The sequence below is a fragment of the Tasmannia lanceolata genome, unplaced genomic scaffold, assembly GCF_043159265.1.
Source record: "Tasmannia lanceolata isolate RefF3 unplaced genomic scaffold, GAP_Taslan_0.1 ptg000008l, whole genome shotgun sequence".
Lineage (NCBI taxonomy): Eukaryota > Viridiplantae > Streptophyta > Magnoliopsida > Canellales > Winteraceae > Tasmannia > Tasmannia lanceolata.
The window spans coordinates 23,649,985-23,675,009 of record NW_027518685.1 but is presented as its reverse complement, the minus strand read 5'-3'; the positions used below and the strand labels follow the sequence as shown (position 1 = coordinate 23,675,009).

Sequence of the window (25,025 nt, the reverse complement as noted above, 5' to 3'; positions counted from 1 at the left end):
CCTAATGGTCAATTTCCATTCAGGGCAGTATGTTCCTAATTTTCTATGCCATATTAAATGGCAATTGACCAATAGGGGCGTCCTTTACCCCTTTTCTGCAAGGGCGCCTGTGAGTCTAGCATTCCCCTATTTTGAAACCTTTCTTTCTTTTAAGCTCCAACTTCTGAGATAGGCACATAGTTTTAATTAACAAAGAGACATATACCTGAACAGATTAGCCAAAGCATCCCAAAATTTAGTCCGTGCTAACAAAGGGCATGTTTTAAGTTAGGCAAACATATTACATTCGATCTTAAGCTTGCTATGCAACAAAAAGGCAGGGGACAGAATGGTGTGGGTGATTGGTTAGTAAGGGACGAACAATGACTTACAGAGAGTGTCACCGATTTTGAATGTCTTATCTGTAAGCCATGAATCCAGATCTGTGCTGATGTCCCAACCTGAGGTATCTCCAACCGTGTGTATACAGTGGCCATGCATGCTAGGACGAGGCTGCTAAGGCCAACAAGCCCGTAAAAGTACAGGCGAAGCTTCTCCATTACAGCCAAATGAAATGAAGATGAGCAGAAAGATTTCCTAATATACAGGTAGTCTATTTAAGTTCAATCCAATTTATGTGGGCTATTCATGTTTTTTAGTAGATAACCTAACTCCATAACCTAGTTTGATTTTGTTTTGGTTGGCTTGGGGAGTTTTTTTTTAATATTTCATTAAATAGGCCAAAGTTCGCTTGTAGGGACCCACTGTACATGCTAGCACAATTAGTAGTGGGCCACACCCATCCAAGTTTTTATTGGCGGGTAATATTGTAACTTTGATTATAGCTGATCATATCTCATTAGTGAGCAATTGTGTAGGAGGAGCTAGGGATGCAACTGAGGTCCAATTTTAGGAATTCAATTTGAGCTTTTACCACAAAATCGGGTGAGGCTTGGGTTGATTCGAATTCATTTTTCAGCAAAGGCTCAACCTGACCCGACCCAAGTTGGACCCCTAGTCCAAGATTATTGCCTCTGGCGTCAAGCATGACCATGTGTCTTGTTTGGATGCCACCAAAATCGATCCTTATTTGCGTATAATATTAGGTAAAAAAGAGTAGTCACTGGAGAAAAAAACAGCAGGGGGTGGCCATGTTTACGAAGATTGAGTTTATGAATATTGTTGGTCATCACAAGTTTGGAGTGGGAGATTGCTCTTGATCCCACCCACATCGGATGATTATAGACCTTAGATATATCATGATGAAAAAGAGGTGGTATTCTGATTTGGAAAATTGATTTTGGAAATCTGATTCCAATTACTTATTTCCACATCATATTTTGAAATCTGATTTTTTTACTGTCAGTCTCTGATTTGAAAATCAAAGGATTTGATCCGGATCCAAATCACAATCCACGACACAAAAAGGGCTGCAAATGTAAGAAATCCAAATATGGCATCCAAACGGGTATTGTTTTTGCATTTGTTGAGATACCCGTCTCTCTTTTGTTGCTTGGGCACATGTCACAATAATAGAACATTGTCCTTTTTTTTTCTATAACGGGATCCCGTTTTGCTTTCAACCCTCTATCAAAATCATATGACAAGTCTAACCCACCTCAGTTTTTTCTATTGAGATGATGATCAATGACTTTATTTTTTTATATTAAGAGGATGATCAATGACGATTTTGTTCTCTATTTATGCTCTTTCTGCTAAGGTTTTAAACTTCGGTTTCGGGGGTAGTTTTGGTCCTCACCAAAATTGAAATTTTAGCCGAAATTTGGTAGAAGCGCTCCAAATGTCGTTTTCTTGGTCCAAAATTTCAGCCAAAATTACTTGAATTTTTTTAAAGGAATAAAAAAATGATATTTTATTATTTTATCAAGAGTTTAGCCAAAATTTCGACCGAAATTTGGTAAATTTTGGTTTCGGAAATCGGAACGTTTCGGTTTCGGTCCCCACCTCACTGAAATCCAAAATTTCGTAAACGAAATTTAAAACCTTGCTTTTTGCAGCTGATCAACGATTTGAGGGTTTCAATCTTCGGTTCACGAGCCAGTACCTAGACTATTGAGTTTTTTTTTTTTTGGTTCTTTTCTGTCTTTCCTTTTTATTGTTTCTCTCAAAAGAACGACTTTTTTTAAATTAGATCTTATTTAATTTTTGGTTAATAGTAGATATTTTCAATGCATTATGGATTTTTGGCTGATGGTTTTCTTTTCTGTTGTAGACACTCCATTTTGACCGGGCCTATATTCCCCAAAGTCGAATAAAACTAGTGAAGTTGAATAAAATTTTGAGAAAGTGAGTCCAAATGAGTAGAGAACTTGAGCTTTTATCAATCCATTGTATTCATTAGTTGGCGCAAAGTTTCTGAAAGGTTGCCATGGTTTTAAGGTGAGTGCTAGTAAAATTTCATGCGAATCGGACAAAATTTGCCAAATAGGATGAGCCAAGTTTATGGCATAATCAAAATATGGTGGTGTGAATATTGTCCCATTGGGCAACGTAGGAGGGCAAGAAAAGACAAGCCGAAACTATCTGGGCTATTAATAAGATAAGTGCTGGTATCAAAATACAAACCGGGTTAATGCAATCATCAAAACAAAACATGGTTCTATTTATATCCTTTCCTCTTTTTTAGGGGAGAGTGGAGTGAGCTATGGCAGCAAGAGTGTGCCAGTATCAACCCCATGCGCAGTAGAAACAAGCGTCAAATGTTACCCCATTTCTTACCCAAGTCAACCCCTTTAGTATAAAAGGAGTTGTCACAATTCACTCGAGGAAGGGGCTGTCCAAGGTAATGAAAGGGGGTGGAATATATCATTTCCCTTGGAATAAACGGATCGGCTAGGGTTTTTCCATAGGGGGGCTTTTGATTTTTGGTGAAAAAGAGAACAATAGAACACAGAGAGAGAGAGGATTTGGGCTTTCTTCTCCGGCGATTTTGCCGGTGCCGTCCACCACCACCTCCATCCGTTTGCCTCCATTGCAGCCAACTTCATCCACCCTTTTCACCTATCATTACAGCCAGCCATCAGACCCTCTTCTATCATCAATCCAAGAAAATCTACAGACCCCATTTCCTTCTCTTACTACATTAAATCCACCTCCATTTCCTTGCTCCTTGGACCATCCCTATCACTGCCGATCACCACCTTCAATTGTGCCGAAACCCCATCACCATCTCCACACACCATTAGGTCTGCACATTTCATTTATCCCCATCACCAAACCCATTTCATTTCCCCCCACCTTCATCTCATCACTCCGACCACCTCCATTTTCTCTAATCAATGTCTTCTCTATTTTCCACCACCACTTATCCGGATCTAGGATTTACAGCCATCCCTGAAATTTCCTACCACTACCCCATTAATTCCGGTCACAAAACCCTCTGACCACAAACCTCTCAGCTAATTGAAAGAAGAAGATGAATGAGGCTTGACCGCCATCTCAGTGTGCCCAACACCAATCTCGGCGAAGAAAGCGATTCCCAAATCTCAGAGAAAAGAGGTAATATATTATGTTCTATTATTTTCTTTCCATTCCAGTAGCTTTCTTATTTTCACCGATTGATGGTTCCTCTTCGATGATGCTTAATCCAATGACTTGGCCGTGCTTGTCTCTGTTTGGAGCGTGAATTTACTTAGTTGAAAATGAAGTAACATGGTCGATTCTAGGACCTGATCTTGTATTTTCCTGGGTGCAAACTTCTGTATGAAAATTTGATTTCAAAATCCCAATTAGTGCAAGTGGTTTACTCCTTGCAAAGCTGAGAAAGGATAATTCCATTGCTTCTTATTTTTCTCTTCTGATGGTATTTAACCTTAGATATGGCCGGAAATTGATTTGTTTCTTCCCTTAAGCAAGCCTGCTGTGATTATTTCATGAGAATTATGGTAATTTGAGTGTTTGCTTGGGTAATGATATAAGCTGACCTTGTTGCATCATTCCTTGTAGTTGATTTGTGGCAAACTTGGTGTAAATATCGAGTTAAATTTCATGCTCAGGTTATCACATTGCTTCCCTTGTGATATCAATACTATCTGTGTTTTATTGCTTATGCAAAAGTCAGGTTGTTGTCCTTGTTGTGGGTTGTGTTTTTGTATCCTATAGTCCTACGAAGGAATTTCATTAATGGGAATTGAAATGATTTTTTGCTTGTAGGAAACTATAGGGTGGTAGCCATCAGTTTCTTTCTTCCTCACATGTCATCTTGAGAATGTGTATGTGTATTCTCATGTCTTGAGAATTATATAGACTCGCTTCTTGGACCTAGCTCTTGTAAAATTTTTTAAGGGAACAGAAGCAATCTGGTTCTATATATTTTAGCCTCCTTAAGATCCTCATTTTGATCCCCATTTAGTAGCATATGCAAGTACATGTTCTAGGCTCATTTATTTTATCCTGATTCTCTTGGGCATCCATTTGATTTTAATTCCAATGCTGATATTCAAAAGGAAAACGGAAATGGGGTGGTTTGTTGCTAATAATAATCAATTAAATACCCGAGATTAACATTCAATGTTGGTTAAGAATAGTGTCTGGTATATAAACCCAAGTTCCATCCGCATTTCAATCTTTGGAAGAGATAGAGGCTTGATTAATTTTCAAGAATAGCCCCAATTAATCTTCTCTTGAGCTTTCACATTTTATCCTGAGAGTAAAATGGTGGTAGAATTTGGTCCTTGATTGGAACTTTGATGCATTTGGGACCTACCGACTGGTGGAACAAGTCGATTGATTGACCTATCATTTCGTATGTGACCCTCTTGACTTCGTTCCTAGTGGAACAAGTCGGCCGACATAGCAGATCTTGTTATTTTGACCCAACTGATATCGTTTCCCATGGAACAAGTCGGTTGAAAGAGTCCTCCCCTTATTCTCTTCTCTGTTGCTCTACCCTCGCATTTTACTTCGATACTCAGGATGTTTATAGGGTTTCTGCGACCTTAGCCTCCGTTGCGTGATTCTTATAGGATTTTCGGGATCTTCTTCGTCTTTCGAAATATCTTTCTGTTTTAGGGATTTCCTCCAATGTGTTTTCGGGATATTCTTTGAAACTAGAGATTCCACCGATTTTGGGATCAGTTCTTTCGGTCTAGGCTTGGACGGAATGCTTCTTGAGCCAACCCCTTCCCTTCATGCCTTAGAGTTTCCGCAAGTTAAAGGATTTCTTCCTCTTTAGGGAGAGTTAGGAGTCTGTCCGTACCCCTGTAGAGTTTAGGAGTTTATGCTACCCCCAATAGAGTTTAGGAGTTTGCCCTACCCCTTTATAGAGTTTATGAGTTTATCATACGCCTATAGAGTTTAGGAGTCTGTCTCACTCTTATAGAGTCATAGGATTTTGTCCTACCCTTATAGAGTCGCAGGATTCTGTCCTACACTTATAAAGTCATAGGATTCTGTCCTATCTTCATAGGATTCCGTCCTAATCTTCATAGAGTCATAGGATTCTGTCCCATCTTCACAGAGTTATAGGATCCTGTCCTATGTTCATAGAGTTTAGGGTTCTGTCCTATCTTCATAGAGTTTAGGGTTACGTCCTACCTGCATAGTGTCATAGGATTCTGTTCATTAGTCTACGAAGCGGTCCATTATTTTAGAGTTTTAGGATTCTGTCCATTAGTCTAGTAAGTTGTTCAGGAATCTGTCCTCTTGAGTCAAAAACTAATTTTAAGCAAAAATAACAAAAAAACGTATTTCAAAAAGCTATTCCGAACTATGTTGGCTTGATCCTCTTCCACGAGGTATGTAAGCAGCTTGAGATCGTTATCTCAAGTTCAGTCAAACCTTTCAAATAAAACCTTTCAAGTAAAACCTTTGAAACCTTTTAAATAAAACCTTTTCAAACCTTTCAAAACAAAAACTAAAAAATACAAAAAACTAAAAATGGGCAAGGATGGTGATTGCCAGGTCACTCGGAGCCCTCTTTTCATTCCATTTCCGATTTTGATAGTGGTTTTCATCGGTTTTCCGACGTTTTATCGGGTTTTGGGACGGGCGATGATGTAGCGTGGCCTCTTCACAGGGGATTGTCCTCGCGAGCCCACAGGCGATGACGTAGCGTGGCCCCTTCACAGGGATTGTCCTCGCTGAGCCCAACGATAGGCTATGACGACCGCGAGACTGAGATGTGTCCCATCTTTAGGGGATCAGAATCGCTGGGCTTAATTCTTTTAGAATCGCTCTCTGAGCCTATTGTATGCTCCCTTTTGTTTTCCCTGGCATTTTTGTCCTCGCATGCCGTTGATTTCCCGCCTTCTTTCTTCCCTTGCATCTTTTGGCTTATTGCGTGTTTGTTTTTAGTTTCTTATGTGTTTACTTTCAGCTTGCTTACTTTTGAGCATGTGATTGGTTACTGTTTCTTTAGCATAGCCTTTTACTTAGTTGTGTACTTGTTTGCATGTTTACTTTCTCGCATGTGATTAGTTATCATTTTCTTCGCGTTATCTTCTGTTTAGCAGTGTCTGCTCGTGTGTTTACCTATTCAGCATGTGATTGCTTATTGTTTTCTTAGCATAGCCTCTTGCTTAGTTGTTTGTTTACTTTGCATGTACTTTATCAGCATGTGTTCGGTTACTGCTTTCTTAGTATTGCCTGCTTATTAGATAGTTCTTATCTTGTTCTCATTTTACGTCTTTTCGCTCAAAATACTTCAAAAATAATAAAAATGGCATAAGAGACCGAGTTCGCTCTGACGAGTGGGGTGCCTAACACCTTCCCCACTTGTAACTAGGCACATACCTTTTCTTCTTTGATTATCCATTGCAACAGAGTATATTATGGATTCCAGGGCCTTCATTCCCAGATGACGACTCTTCTTTATATTTAGGTACGTCTTGGTTCCGAGTTCTACTCCGAATCAAGAGGTATCGCACGCCATAGACTCACGTTGTGAAGGCACTATTTTCGAGAGAGCTTCAACGGAGCTCTCCATATTGTGGAAGATCGAGAGGCCCCTCGGGCAGCCTCGAGATCGGGGTCCACATCTGTCTCTCTGTTTTTCTATTAAGGATTAATTTATTGTTCTTGAGGGCTTTCATGATTGAGGGTTCTATTGATTTTTGGTTGCTCCTGTTTGTATTTCAGGCAACATTTGCTTTGATGGGCCATGGCTGAAATTGTTTTGCCTTTGAAAGAGAATCGAGCATGGAAATGGGTTGTTTCAGTGGTTGGAATCATGAGCACTCTAGTCATTTATGGAGTTTTACAGGCATGAAATACTGTCTCCTTACTTATAAATAATCTAAATAAATATGTTGCATCTACAACAAATTCTTTTATGAATTTACTCACTTCTGGGTGGCTTTGTTTCTATCAATGAAGACTATATACTTAATATGTTCGGTACGATCCTTTCTCTTTTCTATGATGGAAGAATGATATTACTTGTGTAGACCATGAAAGATTTACCACAAACAGGTTTTTGGTCTTGCATTTGAATGAAATTTGTTGTTTATGTGATCTCATTAGAGAAATCCACATCTCTTGAAACTTATTAAAGGATGGAAATAGTTGGGTGGCTACACTTGATGCCAGCATGAAGCTTAAGAAGGTCTTCTATGGCCAGGGCCGGAGCCAGGAATTTACACTTGGGGGGGCCAGGATAATTTACACTTGGCTGCATTGGGGCTTGGGGGGGGGGGGGGGTGCATAGCCACTAAACTACCTAAGCATGCATGGATGTAGATGCACCTTTAATAGGATTTTCCAAGTCATTGGGGGGGGGGGGGGGGGCATGGCCCCCCTCATGCTATATTTGCCTCCCCCCCTGTCTGTGGCTATATAGATCAAACGCCAAGATGGTGTTGCTAGTTTCTATTCTTGTAGTTCTTAGGATTGGACATTTTTTGCTCTATTAATTCTTTATGTGGAGGGGTGATTTATAAATTTTGTGGGGTTTCATTATGGACTACTAACATGTATGGGCTTCATAATCTTTATGAATTTCTTAATTAATGTTATATTACCAGATAACACATTTGCAAAATCATTTGTTCCAAATGGTGTTCGCCGTGTTGTTTCTAATCCCATCAGCATGATGGTCTCCAATGAAGCAAAACTTCGAGCATTGTTTGTGGCTTACGTTTCTTTAAGTCGGTGCCCTCAAGTGATTTCGATGTTTAAGGTGACTGGTTGAATGTTATTCATTGGGTGTTGATGCGGTGCAGTTGATGAAGCACGGAATCGGATCTAAGAATCGGGCTTGCAAGTTAGGTATGAAAGATGAACGAGAGAAATCAAGAAGAAAAGACAAATCTAACTTAACTCATTGAAAATCGAGCAAAAACCCTATATGATATCACCAAATCAACCATTCAAAAAAAAAAAAAAAAAAAAAAGATATCCCCAAATCAAACAAAATATTTTCCCCTAAAATCCTAGAACTTGCTTGCTTTTTTTATATCAAGACTTACACCAAATTCTACTCAACTCTGCTCAACTAAGTCTTTGTCCCAAACTAGTTGGGGTCGGCTAATGAATCCTTTAGAAAATTTTCATGACGAAGGTGAAAGAATCTACCCTGCTCAAATTGGCTAAGTCTAATCTTGACACTAGTTGGGTTCGTCTACATGGATAATTTTCTTCCATTTTCTCCTATCCAAGATAATTTTCTTCCATTCTCTCCTATCAATACTTACACCAAATGAGATTCCTAATTCAATAAAGAAACATCTAAGAAAAGAAAAAAAATACTAAGAATAAAACATCATAAAAATAACTAAAACTACTAATGTTATGGAATTTCTGTTGATCGGTTGATGGATATGTTGATCAATAGTTTGGGCTGTCTATTGTGTTGCTTGGATTCTCTGCCCTCCTATGCCGAATTCAAGTCGACATGTTTTAACACCAATTTCAGACATGGATTCTCGCGGGGACATAGTTAGATTCTTTTCGTAGCCATGTCCTGCATGAATCCTGTTTTTTAGGCGAATCCGACAAATCGTTGTCTCTTTTAGAATGCGAATCTTGTATATTTTCTCTTTAAACTTGTTTTCTTCTTAACTAGTCTTTTTTTAATAAAAGCATAACCCACCATCTCTTAATAAAAACCATGACACCTCGATCCTCCACCCTCGAATATTGACCCCCTTTCACCTTCTTCAACTCTCTTAATAAAAACCCTAATGCCTTGACCCTTTACCCTTAAAAATTTCACAAACACACACACAACTCAACTCAACTAAGCCTTTGTCCCAAACTAGTTGGGGTCGGCAAAAAGGGCGGCCTAGTGCATGAGGCTCCCATCATTGCGGGGTTTGGGGATGGCTAGATGTATGCAGCCTTACCCCTGCTTTGCAGAGACGCTATTTCCGTGACTAGTATATTTTAAATATAAAATATAAAATTTTCAATTCTTATTTTATTTAATAAAAGATAGTGAATCCATGAATCATACTTTTTGGTGATTGCCGAATCAGACACCTTGAATCCGTGTTAGATCTCGACACGCGAATCCGAATCCATGCAACACAACTATTGGCCAATCACATCCCCATGTATATTAAATTGTGGTCTCCTCTTGATGGATTTTTTCTTGTGAAAATCCAATTCTTCTAAGGTCTCTTGATGAGCCTGACCTTCATCATTCTTCTTGGGTTGGAGAGAACTCATCCTTGAGTTTTAAATTGTCCTCGTCGTAAGTTAATCGCTTGTCAGTGGAAACATTCAGGCGATAACCATAGTCAATCATTGAGAATGATATACCCAAACTGATCCACAAATGGATGTACAACTTCCTTCAACGGGTCATGGCTCTCACTACCGAACACTCAATCGATGGTGGACTATAGCTTATCACCTAGATTAGCTTGTAGATACAGAAAAAGATGCTCACACTACAAGTGCTTCGCTCGTCTCCATACAACTCTTCTTCATTTTCAAATTCATCTTTTTCTTTTTCTTTATTGCCATCATCTTATCTTCGATATCCATGTACGTCAAAAATCCATGCATTTTTGTCATAAGACTCATCCTTCTTCTCAATGTAATCATCCTCATCATAATTAGGTGGAGTCTCATATGATACTTCCATCTTTTTGTAAAAATCATTATCACATATATTGAGAAATGGTGAAAATTCATGGGAAAAATTTTCCATACATGAAAATCTCTTTCCTCATCGAACAATGCACCACCCTCTTTCAAATCGCTGTTGGCATTCTAATCATGGTGGATCTCCGTCGGGTCAGCATGATCGACCCAGGCTCTGATACCAATATGATTCAATGCTTTGGATGAAGCATAAAATTGGATCTAAGAATCCAGCTTGCCAGTCGCCCTTAAAAGGAGAAGAAGAGAAATCTAGATCCTCTTGGCAAACATCAGGTGTCAATGGTGTCAATTTAGAAAACTTCATACCCTGCCATTTTTGTCCAATTGAACGGCAATAAATTTCCTCATGTTATCACCTTTGTAAAAGAGAACAGAAGAAATTCTATCATCCAAAAGAAAAAAATGTTATCATCTTTGTGGAACATTTTGGGGCTTTCTTTGCACATCATTGCTTTCATTTATGGACACTATTAACTTTGCTTTGTTATTTTTTATTATTTTAACTCCACTATAAAATTGCACTAGGTATTTTTCTCCCTTCTTGTGGATGAAAGACCCCTTCAATTGCTAATTACACTCTTATTTTAGGCACTTTTCTTGAATAATTTTTGTAATTAAGATATGAATTCTGCAACACTCATGGGAAGTATATTCGTTGCTGAAAATAGTCCAGAGGTTCTTTTCAGCTTTGAACTGCAAAAACTCATAACTTGCTTAATATTTGTTGAGATTGGTCATACTGATGAGTATTTTATTTACTTTCAGGAGAAGATCATGAGAGTCCCATATGGGGAAGACAAAGAATTTTTTAAATATTCATTATTTCTTGTTTTTTGCAACCGAATTACAACATCTGCTGTATCTGGTGGCACTTTACTGGTAAATTAGCTAATTGTTTTCCAATGGAATTGGATAGGCCTAGACATTGCCACTAAATAGCAAATCTTGTCCTTTCCATAGGCAAGCAAAAAGACTTTGGATCCTGTCGCCCCGATTTACAAATACTGTGCCGTATCGATATCTAACATACTTACGACAACATGCCAGTATGAGGTAAGTAGCCTCCATTTTATTATGTGTAACAATTTTTTCCCCTATAAATGAGACCAAAGATGTGACTCTCTTCATTGACTACAACTTTTGGTCGACAATTGACTTAAATTGAGACATGAACTCCCTTATATAGTGGCTGAAAGTGATTATTTCAGGCACTTAAGTATGTCAGTTTCCCAGTTCAGACACTTGCAAAATGTGGCAAAATGATACCTGTGATGGTAAGCTACTTGTTTTTTGCTAGTATAGCTAGTCAGCTGCTCTTTTCACGCATTCCCTTCTATTTCTATGATATTGTGAGACAATCAGTACCTGCAAAAGCTTAAGCTGTTGGAGAAGGTGTTATTTAATCTTTTATACTTTAACACTCCCCCTCATGTGTGGCCCCTCTTTTTAGGGTTGGCCTACACGTGGCACATGTGGCCCCTCTCTTGGAGTTGGCCATTGCATGTGAATCTTTGCTATCAAGAAGGTTTGAACTCAGGACCTTTGCTCTGATACCATGTGAAAGGAGCTTTGAACTCAAGACCTTTGCTCTGATACCATGAGAAACTACCAGTCACTCCAAAAGCTTAAGCTGTTGGAGAAGGCGTTATTTAATCTTTTATACTTTGACAGACATGAATAATGACCACTTTGGTGAACTCATTACTGGCAATTGATAGTTCCTCTGCACTTATTTTTGTTAATCACTTCTGGTTTTCATTAGTTAACTCTTTGACTATGGAAAGGTGTAAGTTGGTTTTGCATGAGTGAATTTGAGTAATTACCATCGGCATCGATTACTCAGCGTAGGAGTTAGAAGCCTATTTTAAACAATGTTTTTGACACCAATGTTTGTGGAAAGATACCATGGATAACAATGACAAGGGATTCAAGTTAGAGATGGTGGTAAGGTAGGAAGGTGTTAGGAACGGCACCTACCTTGTGTATTACGCGATATTCCCTACGAATTCGAGTTAGAGATGGTGGCAAGGTAGGAAGGTGTTAGGCACAGCACCTACCTTGTGTATTATACTATATTCTGTACTTATTTGAAAGATTTCAACCATTGGTTTTGGCATGGACTTTGGTCCCCATGAAAGTGGAAGTGCTTTGTAGAGTTTATGGAAGTACATGCCCTGTAAAAATTATGGAACTTTATTGAAGTCCATGCAAATGATTGAAATTTAAGATGAAACTTTAGGAAATGCTAGAATAAGCACAAATACACACCTATAAACCATCACATAAGCAATATTAGTGTTTCAAAATGTTGATGCAGGCCAAAATAAGGCCATACCAAATCCTAGTCGAAGTAGCACGACCGAGTACTCGGTTAACGTTGTCACAACCATGGCTTTAAATTTCGACCGAAATCTAAAATTTCGGATTTCGGTCAATACCGAAATTTTGGATTTCGGTCAGTACCGAAATCGAAATCGGTAATACCCGAAACTTTACTTTATTTTGACTGAAATTTCGAAATTTCAGTCAAAATTTCATTTTCCCGAAATTTCGGTTCGAGATTTAAGGAATTTCACGCAAAAATCTTGATTTTATACATTATTTAATATTTTCCTTAAATTTTGGCCGAAATTGAAATTGCAGCCGAAATTACCGAAATTTTGTACGAGATAAAATATTGGTTTATTTGATTTCGTTGGATTTCGGCCGAAATTTCGGTTTCGGTGTGGACCGAAATGCATTCCGAAACCGAAATTTGAAACCGTGGTCACAATTTAGAAGAGATAAATGAGTTCCGATTGACTCAGTAGGGATAAATGTGGACTTGGATCAGGTTTCAACCAAGGTAAAAAAGAGTCAACTCGGGTGAGTTGATGATTGATGTTGGGGTTATTATGAAACCGTGGGTAAGACAATCATCTATAATGGTTTGAAAAGATCAAACACCTAACGGCATGCATTATCTGGAACAATACGATTCATTCTAAACACAGAATGTTATCTAATCATATAACTATATGCTTCGCATAAACAAAATGTATGGAAAAAGGCACTCTATATTCATTAATTTCATAAATAAAATGTTGCATCCTTATACACCCAATATAATAGGTACAACTCAGTTGGTTAAGGCTTTGTTTCACAACCTAGAGGTCAGAGGTTCACTCCCAGTTTACCTACCAAAAAAAAAAAAAAGTACTACTCAATCACCATTTAGTACAACTGAATGCAGTGAAAAAATGTGGGATACAATTGTAAGAGTCAACAACATAAACTACCAAATGTGGAGTACAATATAATGCCCATTCATCCCCTACGACACCAACTGTATGTCAACGCCACATTGCGATTCACACAAAAAAAAAAAAAAAAAAAAAAAAAACTCAATGCAGTGAAAAATGTGGGATACAATTATATGAGTCAACAACATTAGGAAGTACAATATAGGACCACTCATTCCTAAGGACCCCAATTTCTCAAAAAATATGTCGACTCAAATCCATCTTCCCCATCTCGATGGTCACAATGAATCTGCTGGCAAATTCGGTCTTCGATGTACAAACATTAATCTTGCTACAATATTCTAACTAAGTACCACTGCTGGTACTGTTGGACATACTGGTCATAGACATACAGCTCAACATGCTTGAGCAATCCCAAATGAATTCCCACCCACTTTGAGTAGATGTATTAGAAGATGTAAGATAAGGCCCATTACTATAGGGGCCATAAGCAGTGGAACTCCTAACACTAACACCATTCGAATTCCCACCTCCAATGCTCATACTCTCAAAAGTGTTAGACAAACTGTTATTGCAGTAACTCCTATGAGTATGTGAATTTAGGGAGTCATCTTCTTCATTCCAATCTTTTGTCGTTGATGTTGGAATACTTGTCCATGGCTATGCATCTTGTGGCCGTGAACCATATTTTTGTCTTGTGTTGTGTAATCAAGACCACTCTGTGTGGTGTAATCAATACCACTCCACTGTGAATGGCTAAGGGCCCTAGAAGTCCACCCCACACACTGCCCCCACTATCGTCTCTCACATTGCCTCCATCACCAGCGCCCCTTCATTTCCCCCACCAACATGTGCGGCACCAGCATTCCCACCCCCATGATGGACCTTGGCACTTTCAGTCATTCTATCATTTTTGAAGGCATTGTGATTGCTTATTTGTCTTATGGTTATATTCCCTTCATTTCCCCCACCAACAAGTCCGGCACCAGCATTCCCACCCCCATGATGGGACCTTGGCACTTTCAGTCTTTCTATCATTTTTGAAGGCACTGTGATTGCTTATTTGTCTTATGGTTATATTCTGACCCAGTTCCAGCATTTATATGCATAGATATCATCACACTTGCTCATCTCACTAACCTCAAGGTAGTGTATTCTCTAGTTGGTTTGTGCTTAAGTATTATAGTTACGATGGCAAACTGCTTTTTTTAGTAGGGAATCTCACTAGTCTATATCTGGGCATATGTGATGGATCACATTGATGTTCTCAGATTTTGATTGTGTTGGTTCATATAATGATAGACGGCCCATGCCTAGATTTCTTTTTTTCTTAGACTTCTTTCATCTCATTGATGAGAAATAAACAAATATAGAACTACTAAGTCAAATTTCTAAGGAGGAGACTGATTATCACATTTTTAAAAACTTTATCTCTTCTCTGTCTGTCTTAGGAGGAGACTACTAACTCACCCTTGAATTCAAGTGTAGGAAAGTTAGAGAGGTATCTATTGTAGAGAAAGGGAGTTTGATAAAGTGCCTCTACAAGGGAAGCAATGGAGAGGAACGATGAAATCGACGAATGAGCAATAAGAAGGGAGATTGGCAATTGTTGCATTGTCACTACAATGCAGAAGATGCCCGCTATCTAGATCGGATATGTTCTCTCCAAACAGATCCTTGAGAGGAGGAGGGGGGGGTGGTACCCCCTTTGGGGGGAGGAGATCCAATGGGAATCTCGGGCATGACTCAGATAACAGACATCAAAACTGGTTCTGCTCTCCCTGTCAATACCTTAATCTTAGGTGGCGGAAGAAATGCCGCTGGTGCCATCAGGCCAGAACCTTCCTACAGTGGGTTCCTCATTCTTGTTCCTCTTTGGAGGCTTCCAATAGTGATGAGAATGACCCTTGGCCTGATTCGGGTAAAATATCCCGTCACAACAATTCAAGGTTTTCATCTTTATCTATCTCGGGGAAGGAAGTGGAGAATCGTATGGGCTCCCAAGAGCTTGCTTGTTAGGGAAAAAGAGGAACCTTAATGAAGCCTTGCAGGAGTTCTAGAATTGGGCTCAAGTGTCCTGGGATGTCCCAACTTTACATTGCCCCTCTATATTGGCGTCAAATGATGTTCTCTTTATGTTTGAATCTGAATCTCAAGCTTTACAGATCCTTGCTAAGGGATCTGAGGCCCTGAATAATCATTTGCTCTCCCTTTCCCCATGGAAAAAGGAATACATTCAGGGAGAGGAGGTTTTTTGGGTTCATTTCTTTGGCATCCCCTGCACGCCTACGCTGTCTCAACGGTGGAGGTGCTAGGGGGTCTCTATGGTAAGGTTCTAGAAACCAAAATGGAAGGTAACCATAAGAATTGTATGAGTTATGTTTTGGCCAAAATAGTAGCTCCCTGTTGGCATTTTTTTCGATCCTGTGTTAAGCTCAAAATTTCAGATCAGATCTACACCGTTGGGATTGAGCTTTCAAAGGCGACCCCTGATTCACTCTTCCCTGGTTTAGACTCTTGTAAGCCAGAGGAACATTTTCTGGTGATTGGGGGTCCTCTGTCCGGCGAGCAGTTGAACCCTGTAAAGATTTCAAATTTCAAAACTTCAAATCTTCAGGGCGACGCACCCAAGAAAGGCCTTTTTGTTCGCCCCGAAAAACCGTTGGTATGTCCAGTGATACCTACGCGGAAAGTAGACTGCTTGGACATGATTACCAAGCCAGCTGGCCTGTACCCAAAAGTCAGGAAAACGTCTCACTATCGACCCACTGCTGGTGTTTATAAGGGTTTAAAGTCGGCGGCCAAGTGGCCTCAATCTCATCACAGTATAATGATGAAAATACTGGAGAACACCTTGGCCTCGTCTCCAGGAACAAAGAAGAATAGATTACTCAAGATCCTAAAATCCTTCACCAAATCGGGAAGGACTGATTAATTCCGTATTCCCAATTTGGATCCAACCCCTGGAGCAGGATAGGGGTTTTGGACCTAGATGTGGATATATTTCTTCTCTTCTTATTTTGATTAGAGGCGGGGAGGATAGGGGAACATCATATCTCCTCTCGATGTATCTGCCTTAAAATCCCACCTTGGGAAGGTGCGCAGGTTTTCCTGGATGGGACGGCTCGCTTAAAAAGTAATACTTAGCCGTATCTACCAAAATCCTTTGGGACATTTGGTTTAAGGACAGAATCCTCGTGGCGATGACATAATTTATTTCATAATTTTTTTAAGGCTTTAGGGGTTTTTTCTCCCAGAAAGTAAAGATGGACGATCAAGAACCTTTGCACCAGGAATCATCTTCTTGTCCAGGAGGCCGAAAGAGGAATATCTTCATGGAAATCATGGTGCTGAAATCAATTCCTCACAAGATAAGAAGTATGGCTTATGTTGAAGAGATAGCCCTCAACAACGCCTTTCATGATATTTCTGGAGATTTGCCAGATGATAGGAGGAGGCGGAGCAGATTATGGGAAGTCTCGAGGGAGGTGGCCATCTCTTACCTAGAGGGAGAAATTGAGACTCGATCATCCCTTAGCTTCTTGGAAAGAAATTCGGAAGTAGTTGGCGTGGGTTTGCTGATTTCCCTCCTCCAAAGTTTCTTGGATGAACTCCGGAAATGTTCCTATTAATGGTTCCTGTGGGTGTGGATGAATTCATGATTTTTGGGAATGTTTATGGAGGAAGACGATGAATTCAAGATTGCATGACATGGTATTTTGGTATAGTTGGGGTAAAACCTTTTTGTGAGGCCTGAAAGCAGTCTCTTTCACCTTCCTAGCCCAGGGCATGCCCTGGCATGTTCTATTTGGTGCTAGGTATTGCTTGGGGGACCCCTGGTCCCCATTGTAATTTTTATAATATCAATGAAATATGTCATTGTTCAAAAAAAAAAAAGGTCAAATTTCTAAGCCAATTGAAGTTGATTTGGTTTTTACATTCAATGGCGACATCAAATTTATCTCTCTTCCTTCTTCACATTTACGATTGATTTTTTGTTATTGAACCAAGCTATGAGCCTATGACTGCCAATTTGAATGAAAATGACTTGACGGGCAATGTGAGTTTGAGGCGCGTACCTACTCACTATGTACTTGTTGTATATCTAGTGTAGAGTCTCAGTCATGTCATTCCTGTATATGATAGCCTGGCCTTGTCAGTGAACTCTGTGTTAGGTGTCGATATTGACTCCACATCCATTATATGAACTTACTAATGGATTCAACTATTTAATCAAGTTTCATTGGCTACATCTTCAACTATCACTTCAGGATCATGCACATTTTCTCTTTATAGGCTTATTCATATAACTCTTCAATCTATCTCAATTTGTATAGCATATTTGGTTCATATTTTCATTGTTTCTGCAGGTCTGGGGCACACTTATAATGCAAAAGAGATATGGCGGGAGAGACTACTTGTTAGCTGTGCTAGTGATGTTGGGCGGTGCATTATTCATTTTGTATCCGGTAAATAGGATTAGATCTTCGTCTTATTTCTCTACTATTTACTTTAACTATAGTTGTTTCGTTTTTCTTGAGGTGATGTTCATTCATGCCCTTTCTCTTACGATATCGCTTTACTTGTGATTTCTCTTAATCTATTTACTTCAAATTCCACAAGCAAAAAGATATTTATGTACCTTTTTATTTAGTACTTGGTTACATCATTAATCATGAGTCAAGAACATTTGGATTGACTAAAAGTGGTTCAGCTATTTTAAGATCTGACATAATTAAGCTATTTTTAAGATCAGAAGTAAATAGAATCATTAGATTCTGCACAAGTTACTACCCTAAGTAGAAGAATCTGATTAGATTGGTCATAAAAAGTAACACTTAACTTTTTCAATTTTCTGTATTAAGAATGCCATGGAAGGTGCGTTCAATCAACAAATGCAACATTTTTCTATTCATTATTTCTTGTTTTTTGTAAGCTCTGTTTTCCTTCAGATTCTTTTAGCTTTTGTTTCCAAGCTTTATTTTGAAGAAATGGACACATTGTCGACATTTGAGTGCATATTCTCAACATTTTAGTCCATATTCTCTCATATTCACCGTGAGGTAATGACCAGGCTGATTCTTTAGCCAAATGTGGTGTATCTTGCTCAAATATGGTGGTGTGGCATGAGATGCCTAAATTAGAGTTGTTTTCTGTAGTTTTCTTTTGTTTTTTGTAAGCTCTGCTTTCCTAAGGATGCTTTAGCTTTTTTTTTGTTTGTTTGCTGCATTTATTTCTTTGTTATAAAATTTACTCGTTCAAAACGAATACAATACTCTACGGTTCATATAATGGCTGGATAAACCAAACGCTAATTGATTAGTTACTCCTAAGGAAGGTCTAAAAACTAGAGACTTAATTGTGGCCTACATCTAAGTTGACTTGAAATAGGATCAATACTTAAATGCGCTAATTATATTTTTATGGATTCTTCTTGATCAAATGTTAAGAAAGTTCTTATCAATAAAACATAGGGTAATCAAGCACCAATAAAATTGGAGGAACCTTAGACATTTTGTGATAGAAGCACTTCGAGAAGCCCATTAGGCATGGAGTTAGCTGTTTTATAATTTTTTTAGGGGGCCTTACTGCAAGGCTACCAATCATGATGTTGAATTGCGTTTGACTTTTTGTCATATGGTCAAGCCAGACATTTACTCGAGCTATTAATTCACTGATTAGACCCAGAATTCTTTTGGGTGAGTTCAGGTTTTAGTTCTAGTTTTTTAACATTGATTTGAAGTTTAATCTGTGCTAATGCTTCATGAATACTGTGCTTTTTTTCTCTCTTCCTCGTTTTAGATGTTGCGTATTAGTTTGTATACTTTGACATGTATTGCATGGTCAACTTTCTGTTTTCAAAAAAGAAATGAACCAGTGTAAAGTTAGCCATCCTACGATCAGTATCCTCTATTGGAGTGTTTGATGGTTAATATTTTTTTTACATGAGCCATGAGCTTTTGAGATATACTTAGATTGAAGTACTTATAGAATCAAATGAACTAATTCAGTTTCTTTTGTACATGTAGGCCTCATCTGACATGAGTCCCTACAATAGTGGAAGGGAAAGCACAGTTTGGGGCGTTTCCCTAATGATTGGTTACCTTGGGTAAAAATTGAGTGCTTAGTTCTTATTTTTTCTGATCTAGCAATTAGGTCGTTATTACGATCCTATGACATAAATCCTTTATAGTCTTTGTACATTTCTGGTACTCTTTATCACTAGATTTCTTATAATCATCATTGTTTCATTAAATATTTCCTATGAACTTTATGCCCTTAACTATGTTTTTAAGAGTTTTAGAATCTTATAGTTCTCTTTCTTTTCTGATATATATGTAGCCCAAGGGCACTTTTCCTTTTTGCAATGAAATGAATAAAGTTTTGAATTTTTTTCTTCTTATTTGAATATGATGCATTTTTTGAAGTTTGATGCTTCATATCTGGTCATTTCTACCTCTAAACTCGTATCTTTCTTTCCTTTTTTTTTAATCTTCTCTCCTCTCCCCCTCCTCTCCTCACGGTTGAGATTATAAGCTGACACCATGTCCTTCTCACTTCTTATCTAGCTTTCTTTCTACAAGGCTTGCAATCTAACAAATTCTAGTTGTTCCATTTTTATCTAGCTTGATTTGTGAAATCTCATTGGTTATTGCTTTTGGCTATGGTTCAGTTCAAGCAATTTATTTATTGTGAGTGGATTCTAGATAGTTTCACTTGTACATCTCTCATCCTCATTAGTACTTAATAAATCAATTCAGATTGTTATTTTTTATCCTCTTCAGCCTGATCCTTATTTATTTTTCGGTGTATAGGCCAATAGAAACTTTTTTTTGTTGCACACTTCAGATTATGTAAGTTTCTAACTCTTGATAAGATCTTGATAATGTATTTGCTTGACTGACTGGATATCCAAATACTACCTCCTCATTTTCCTTGTGTTCCGTCTCCATCAATTCAGACACTCACTTGTGTTTCACAGGTTTGATGGCTTCACAAGTACATTCCAAGACAAACTGTTTAAGGCATATGATATGGATATACATAATCAGATATTCTATACAACATTTTGTTCTTGTGTTCTCAGTTTATTTGGTAAGTTATTCCATTTAATCCTTTTCTGTTCAACTTGTGATTATACGGTGGTATTAGATGTTTTCTTTTTGTCTGAGATATTCCGATTTTCCTATGTGAGATGAGATGGGAGGCTGGTGTTATTTATCACTGGTTTTATATTTGTGATCTTGGGCTAGATGAAAATGGTAATATTATTCAGCTTGTGATATTGTTCTGAGGCATAATTTTCAAATGAAATTTGTCAATGCATAGGTCACCATGTTGGAAAAGTTGGAACTAAAGTAGAAATTCATTCATAAAGGTGTTCTTGTAGTACACATCAGTTCAGGCCACCTGAACAATGCAATACTCTTCACGAGCATGCTACCGTCGAAAGAAGGTTTTGCAAGGAAATCACAATTTTTCTTGTACGTATATGCACTCTTAGGTGAAGAACTTGTTCAGAAGAAGGATTGCTTTCCATGAGACCATAGGCATACGTTGAGTAGATAATTTAGTTAGAGACCACATCAATATTCTAATATTTGGATCACCGACTCTCCATACTTGTCTTGTAACATTGGGTGAAAAGTTTGACTTTCTGAATTCCTGGGTTGTTGAATCTTTTGGGTTAAATACTTGCTTTCAATTAATAATATGGGTACCCTTTCCTTCTCATCACTTGATAGAATCTCTTAGGATCATTTGCATCACATCGTTTTTGCATGTAGCCAACATTGGATAAAATACAATGTCGTATTGGATAAAGCAACTTCTATGAGAGAAACTCTAGTTTTTACGCGATATAATACTTCCTTTTCAAGTAGATTGTACCTACCATAAGCAAAAAAAAAAAAAAAAAAAGGTTTTGTGGCTTTTGATGTTGCTCCAGTTGAGTCATTATTTCCAGTTATAATTTAAAATTTCAGTGATATGTTTAATGCATTTTACTAGCTTATTCGTCTCACATAATATGTGCGCTACATCTTTGTTGGAATCATGATTTTAAATTTCCACCGAAACCGACACGAAACTACAAAATGTTCATGTTTCCATACCCACCGAAACGAAATCTCAATGGATTTGTTCTGCTTCATTATTTCTTGAAATTTCTAAATTTCAACCGAAATTCGACCGAATGTTTCTGTTTCTGTGCCGACCGAAACCGAAATCTAAAACCTTGCTTGGAGTTTACTGCATAGTTGGACTCAGATTGGGATGGATACAATGATGGCTGGCATCCCACTGCCAAATTTTGCATCGTTCTTGCCTGCCTTGATATCTTGGAAGAGCCAGAACGAAGACACAGTATTTTCTTGTATGAGTGGAATATAATGCTATATCTCTTACTTGTAGGTCATCTAGATTGAAGCCCTCTATAAATACAGGATTCATTTATTGTCTCATACACCAATACTTATTGCAACACATGCTACATCTTGTTTTTCATGAGTTATCAGAGCATGTAATAGCGTGCTTCTATTTCGTGGTTTTCTTAGTAATAAATAGCTTTGTCATCTTAAAAAAAATGTTATCATCCTTGCCACTTACTGTTTTTTTGTAATTGTATATAACCAATTGGGTTTAGTGCAATAGTACATGGAATTATTTTTTCCATTTTCAAGTTTTTATCACATCAAATATGGAAAAAGTTGCTTAAGCATGCTAATGTACTACTTGGCAGTGGCTTATAAGTTTCTAATTACATATTCCATTGATTTTGTTGCTTGTGACTTTAGGACTTGTACTACAGGGGCATCTTCTCTTGGCAATAGATTTCGTGTATCGCCATCAGGATTGTTTCTTTGATGTTGCATTGCTCTCCACAGTAAGTTTTACCCTTTTCATTTCTATATTTTTTAATTAATTTATTTGAAACATGATATTATTGAAAAAGTAAAATGGAAAACAGGGGACAGGAGGGGTAGAGATTGCCTCCCTATACTTCTCTCCACATGCTGCTTAAAAAAAAAAAAAACTCCATAGAGTTTTCTTTTCCTACCCAAGTTGCCAAAGCTTATTCAAGGGGGCTGTATTCTTCTCTTGTGTATACTAAATGATCTGGCTGTGTCTAAATTATGAACTCTTGAGCAACCATCCATATCGAATCCCTCCTTTGTTTTTCTTCTATTATTTTCCCCATCACCTATGAGCACGATCAAAACAAACCGACAAAACTGTGTCCCATCCAAATGTCTCTGCAGGTGGCAACTGCCAGTCAGTTCTTCATTTCTTACACAATCCGCAATTTTGGGGCCCTTACATTTGCTACCATAATGACCACAAGACAGGTAAGACACTCCTCCAAATACTTCACCTGCATTTATTTTAGGAGAATTTTTATAGTGTGCGGCAGAATAGTCCAGTATTTTTCAAAAAGTACTGTATGGCCCACTTCATAGGATGATCCAAACCGTCCATTTGTCGGGCCACAACATAAATAGGTTGTGCCTTGAAAATCATTTCCATAGGATGATCCTAACCCTCCAATCTATATAGATTTCCATAATGCAGTCTCTCTATAGATCAGAGGGTTAAGATCATCCAACAGAAAAGATTTCCAGGGCACTACCGATTTACGTTGTGGTCCAACAAATGAACGGTTTGGATCACCCTACGAAGTGGGCCGTACAGTACTTACTGAAAAATACTGAACTATACGGGCCACACATAAAATCCCTTATTTTAGATCCAGCAATTGAGCTGTTTGTTTATCCTAACTCTTTTTAACATTCTCTTCATTGGTGAAGTTGGTGAGCATCATGCTGTCATGTGTGTGGTTTGCACATCCTCTAAGTTGGAAACAATGGATTGGAGCTGTAAGCAACTCGTTTCTCTTTCATTTATCTTTTAAGCTGTGGGCTTGTAGAGCCCCTGTTTGTTTTAGATTATGACAACCGATTGTGGAGCCCCCAACCGATTATTGGACCGAAATTTGCAATAAACTTGAGTCCAATAATTGGTTTGGGTACTCCACAATGGGTTGTCATAATCTAAAACAAACAGTTCTGGAATGTCTGACTAACACAAATGTGCAACTCTATCAGGCTATTGTCTTCGGCACTCTTTACACAAGAAGTTTTCTGAGCAGTAAACCCCCAAAGCCGGTGCCATCAAACCATACACACGGCGGGGATGCAAATACTTTGAATACAAATGATTGAGATGGATTGGAGTTCTTAGTTTCTACTGGATGGAGACAACAGGTCGGGTTTTGCTCGCTTTACCGATAGCTCACTAACTCCCACAAAGTGGTTCAGTTGTTGGATATATGGTTTCTAAAGGACTAATGAGAGCAGATTTTTTTTTTTTTTTTTTGACATTAAATTGGTGCACCTAAATTGGAATTGGATACAATTTACCCCTTTTTTTGGATTGCAGATCACATAAAACTGGAAAATGAAGAGGGCTAACTTGCAACCAAATTACAATTTTTGTGTACATATAAACGCACGCTTAATCATTTTCCGAAAAAAAAACCCTATAAACGCATGTTTAATTAGGCAGCTAATTGACGCTCAAATATGCACATTTTAAAGTCACATGACACTCTTTTTGCCTCGTATTATGTAAGAATCAATGAAATTTTGTTTTCTTATTGATCTTTAGAGCTTATCTATTTATTTATCTGTTATGTCTGCGTGTATTTATTCATTCAGATAAAAGCAGTGTTGATAAATTCGCCCCTACAAGTCTCCAAGCTACATAAGCCTTGCTCCAAAAATCGCCTAACTCTTCCACAGGTAGAGATTTACCTATCGTGGTGTCCATATACAGATAAGAGGGTTAGGACCATGGAGACAAATGGGCCTATTTATGTTTCGGTCCAGCAAATGAATGGTTTGGATCTTCGAACAAAGTGGCCCCCCATTGAATACTCAAATGGATTAAACACACAACTTAAGCTTTCAAATGGACCCCAGGGTCCTAACTTAATTGGACTTGAGCACAACAGAGCATGCATATGGATCCGTTAACATTCTATAGCCGTACTAGGTCAGGTCAATCTTGATGGCACCGACTAATGCATGCAACACAGAATCAAAATTATCCAAACCATCGTTCATTCCTAGCCATCTGATATATTTCTAAAAAAGTGGGTCACACCAGTTCATCAAGAAACGTAGCGAACAGATCCTATCCATTGATCTGAACCATTGCCAATGATCTTAGCCCTTCCTAACGGTAAGTATTCTTTACGTTCCAGAGAAAAGGGCCATGATAAATTCGCACCCCTTGTATGATGATGATTCGCACCCACTATAACGTCAATTGTATTTGAGGCAGACTTTTAACGTTTTTTGATGTCAAATCACGTTATCAGGGGTGCGAATAATCCTACGGGCCAACGAAAAATGTAAAAGATGAAAAAAAGACCTAAAGTAAACGCCGTTGCCGGGGATCGAACCCGGGTCACCCGCGTGACAGGCGGGAATACTCACCACTATACTACAACGACTTCTATTGTTATTGTTTTGTGTAAAAGTTATTTGGCTTGTGTTGAGTAATGAGATGTCTCTAATTAAAGAATAAGTTCGAAAATTATCTATGGGCTGTTTGGATACATCGATCTTATGATCAAGGGTTGTAAAATTAGGAAAATCAGCTTATAACATTCAAGTTTATAGCTTATAAAATTCATGTATCCAAACGGCCTCTATAGGATGATGAACAACTCGA

The 25,025-nt window shown here is 38.2% G+C and overlaps 1 protein-coding gene and 1 non-coding gene across 2 annotated transcripts; one reads left to right on the top strand and one right to left on the bottom strand.

Annotated features, from left to right (window-relative positions):
• Positions 1-2,662: 2,662 nt before the first annotated feature.
• LOC143884882 (UDP-galactose/UDP-glucose transporter 5B-like) lies at positions 2,663-23,945 on the top strand. The gene is made up of 12 exons (XM_077388724.1): positions 2,663-3,498; positions 7,078-7,201; positions 10,813-10,926; positions 11,008-11,100; positions 11,256-11,321; positions 17,660-17,758; positions 19,319-19,398; positions 20,272-20,384; positions 22,085-22,173; positions 22,550-22,636; positions 23,096-23,164; positions 23,393-23,945. The coding sequence occupies exons 2-12, from the start codon at positions 7,100-7,102 to the stop codon at positions 23,507-23,509; spliced, it is 1,029 nt and encodes a 342-aa protein (XP_077244839.1). The 5' UTR covers positions 2,663-3,498; positions 7,078-7,099; the 3' UTR covers positions 23,510-23,945.
• A 787-nt stretch (positions 23,946-24,732) lies between these two features.
• On the bottom strand, positions 24,733-24,804 carry TRNAD-GUC (transfer RNA aspartic acid (anticodon GUC)). Its single transcript has one exon. It is a non-coding gene; the product is annotated as a tRNA-Asp (tRNA).
• Between the last annotated feature and the right edge of the window lie 221 nt (positions 24,805-25,025).